The 3,770-nt window shown below is 40.0% G+C and overlaps 1 protein-coding gene across 1 annotated transcript in view; it reads right to left on the bottom strand.

Moving 5' to 3' along the window:
• Window positions 1–3,770, bottom strand: part of LOC107742889 (multiple epidermal growth factor-like domains protein 10) — a 107,616-nt gene that overhangs the window by 10,253 nt on the left and 93,593 nt on the right. The window contains exons 15-16 of the mRNA XM_016555968.1: window positions 1,600–1,833; window positions 996–1,114 (exon numbers count right to left, since the gene is read on the bottom strand). Of these exons, the coding sequence (XP_016411454.1) occupies window positions 996–1,114; window positions 1,600–1,833 (353 nt within the window). The remainder of the gene's footprint in view (window positions 1–995; window positions 1,115–1,599; window positions 1,834–3,770) is intronic.

Raw genomic sequence — 3,770 nt, 5'->3', positions numbered from 1 at the left:
GCGCAAAACCACGTTCATATTCGCGCGATTTTTTGCGCAGCTCGTCAGTGAACAACGGCTCTGTGTAGTTAATGCTGCTCAATGTGAAAGCCCGCAGGTGATGGAGATTTACCGCTGATTACAGAACCGGCTTTCTGACAAGATGTGCGTTAAATATCGCATGCGATTTATCGTGCAGCCCTACTCACAAGCATGATTTCCTAACTAGAAAATGATATTTTTAAGAACAACACATTTTATAAGTCAATTATATGGTTATTGACACTGTCGTAACTATAACACATTGTTTGGTTAGCCTTTATTGGTACAAATCCTGTCTAATGTACACTACTGTTTAAAGGTTTGTGTTCAGTTAGAATTTTTAATGTTTTTTAAAGTCTTTTATGCTCACCAAGTTTGCATTTATTTGATTAAAAAAACAATCAAATTGTTAAATATTAATAATATTATAACAATTTGAAATAGCGGTTTTCAATTTTAATATATTTTAAAATGAAATTGCCATATGATGGCAAAACTGAATTTTCAGCAGCTATCATTCCAGTCTTCAGTTTTCACATGATCCTTGAGAAATTATTCTATTATGATCATTCTAATATGATAATTTGGTGCTAAAGAAATATCTTTCATAATTATCAATGCTGAAAACAGATGTGCTTCTTAATAACTTTGTGGAAACTCAAACATTTTTTGAGGATTCTTTGATAAACAGAACAGCATTTATTTGAAACCGAAATCTTTATAGCATTATAGATATATTTACTGTCACTTTTGATCAATTTAATGCATCCTTGTTGAAAAAAAGAATGAATTTCTTAAAAAAGGGGTCATGTTGTAGCATGTTTTTATGTAATATTCTAAGCACAAGCAGCTACTATGGCCATAAAAGTGATGCTTGAAAAGTTTTTTTTTAAAAATAGTTTATCTGTCGAACCATCATGAAGTAGGATGCGAACCCCTGCTGTAATGCAAACGTGTCTACATTATGTCCTCACCTTAAGAGTGAGAGTGCCATCCAGGTTGTTTGTGATGGTGGATGAGATGTTGCACTGTGCCACAGTGTGGTAGCTGGGATTGGAGAAGCACTGGCCACCGCTGCTGCTCTGAGATGTTTCTAAAGGAGAGAGCAAGACAGAAGTGTTCATAACTTCTACAAACCACAGTGTACAAGCTTATGAAACTCCTGTCTGATAATGCATAATGCATAACATCCTGTTCCTGCAGTAACAGAGTAGAAGAGGGCAGTTTAATGGCCCGAAATTCATGATACTTAATGGAATTGGTCAAGCCATTTATAGCCACATCATCAAAACTAGCCCATGCAGCTGGCATAAAAAATGACCATGAATATGCGTATTTTCACATAATTAAAATATATGAATTGAATACTTATCAGGTTATCAGTATATGAAAAGTGTGGTAGCACTGTGATAACCATAATACAGTGCTGAAACTGTTGCTTTTACTGTCAGTTACTGAACAGACAAAAATGTCGCTACACACCGTTCAAAATACTTGTAAAAACATTCATGGAGAATCTGAAGTTGTTCATAGCAGCTTATTCAATATTTGATGATTAGTCTCAAAGGAGGTTCTCACCAGAGAGGGAGTAGTCAGTGTTGGTGACACGGAGGGCTGGGGTGTATGAGACACTGGGCATTTCCTGGCCTTTGTCTCTCTGTCTCTGCCTGAACCAAACAAACAAGCTGAGCATGGCCATGATGATCAGCAGTAGGAAGATGATGCCCATGACAGCACCTGCGGACTGGCGCTCTGAACCCAGAGAAGGACTGATCTTAGTGTAGGGGTTCAGCTCCTCCATCACTAGAGCCGCTGAGACACAGAATATGATTATGTTGAAATCAATGTGGAGTAGATCAGGTACTTAATTCCTTAATTTGTACAGGTACAAAATAATTATTATGCATGCTAATCTCTTGTTGCACATATGATGACAGACACAACAAAACTACAATAATTAAGACTTATGAAGAAAATGTGAGTGGTGCATCATGCAGTAGTCTGGGTGGTTGCCAGGGCATTACTATGCAGTTTCTAAGGGTCTGAGTAGTTGATAGTGTGTAGCTATGCAGCTCCTAGGGTCTTCTATGTGGTTGCTAAAGGTCTGAATATTTGTCAGTGTGTTGCTAAGATTTTGAGCGGTTGTTAGTGTACTACTATTTGAGTTGCTAAGGGTGTGACTGGTTGTTAGCATGGTGCTATTTAGTTGCTAGGGGTTGTTATGAGTCTGCTTGGTTGTTAATGTGATGCTATTTGGTTGCTTAGAGTCTGAGTGGTTGTTAATGTGCTGCTATATAGTTGCTAAGGGTCTATATGGCTGTTAATGTGTTGCTTTGTAGTTGCTAAGGGTCTGAGTGGTTGTTAGTGTGATGCTATTTGGTTGCTAAGGGCTGCCAAGGGTTGCTAAGTGTCTGAGTGGTTGTTAGTGTGCTGCTATTTGGTTGCTTAGAGTCTGAGTGGTTGTTAATGTGCTGCTATATAGTTGCTAAGGGTCTATATGGCTGTTAATGTGTTGCTTTGTAGTTGCTAAGGGTCTGAGTGGTTATTAATGTGTTGCTATGTAGTTTCTAAGGGTCTGAGCAGTTGTTTGGGTGTTGGTATAGTTGCTAAGGGTCGATATGTGTGTTAATGTGTTGCTTTGTAGTTGCTAAGGGTCTGAGTGGTTATTAATGTGTTGCTATGTAGTTTCTAAGGGTCTGAGCAGTTGTTTGGGTGTTGGTATTTAGTTGCTAGGGGTTGCTATGAGTCTGCTTGGTTGTTAGTGTGATGCTATTTGGTTGCTAAGGGTTGCCAAGGGTCTGAGTGGTTGTTAGTGTGATGCTATTTGGTTGTTAAGGGCTGCCAAGAGTTCCTAAGTGTCTGAGTGGTTGTTAGTGTGCTGCTATTTGGTTGCTTAGAGTCTGAGTGGTTGTTAATGTGCTGCTATATAGTTGCTAAGGGTCTATATGGCTGTTAATATGTTGCTTTGTAGTTGCTAAGGGTCTGAGTGGTTATTAATGTGTTGCTATGTAGTTTCTAAGGGTCTGAGCAGTTGTTTGGGTGTTGGTATTTAGTTGCTAGGGGTTGCTAAGAGTCTGAGTGATTGTTAAGTGTGCTGCTATTTGGTTGCTAGGGGTTGCCAAGGGTCTGATTGGTTGTTAGTGTGCTGCTATTTGGTTGCTAGGGGTTGCCAAGTGTCTGAGTGGTTGTTAGTGTGCAGCTATTTGGTTGCTAAGAGTCTAAGTGGTTGTTAATGTGCTGCTATATAGTTGCCAAGGGTCTATATGGTTGTTAATGTGTTGCTTTGTAGTTGCTAAGGGTCTGAACAGTTATTAATGTATTGCTATGTAGTTGCTAAGGGTCTGAGCGGTCGTTTGGATGCTGTGATTTAGTTGCTAGGGGTTGCACGTTCTGTGTGATTTGTGAATGCCTTTTAGAATGTCCTGTGACAGGACCCCTCTTGCTTTGTAGTTTCTACAGTGTTCTATGTGGTTGCTAAAGGTCTGAGTGGTTGTTAGTGTGTTGCTGTGTGGTTGCTCAACATCTGAGTGGTTGTTAGTGTGTTTCTATGTAGTTGCTAATGGCGCTTTTCCACTGCGTGGTACGACTCGGCTCGGTACGGCTCAGTACGGCACGGCTCGGTTTGCGTTTCCACTGCAGTTTAGTACCGCTTTAGAGTGGGCGGGATTATTCACATGTCGTTATAGTTGCGCCGCCTCTACTGCCGCGACTCCTAAAAAAACTTTTTCATTCCACGTCGCCCCATCAAG

Source organism: Sinocyclocheilus rhinocerous, unplaced genomic scaffold, assembly GCF_001515625.1.
Source record: "Sinocyclocheilus rhinocerous isolate Xijiao unplaced genomic scaffold, SAMN03320098_v1.1 scaffold1008, whole genome shotgun sequence".
Classification (NCBI taxonomy): domain Eukaryota; kingdom Metazoa; phylum Chordata; class Actinopteri; order Cypriniformes; family Cyprinidae; genus Sinocyclocheilus; species Sinocyclocheilus rhinocerous.
The sequence above is the reverse complement of the archived record's forward strand: the minus strand, read 5'-3'. Positions and strand labels throughout refer to the sequence as shown.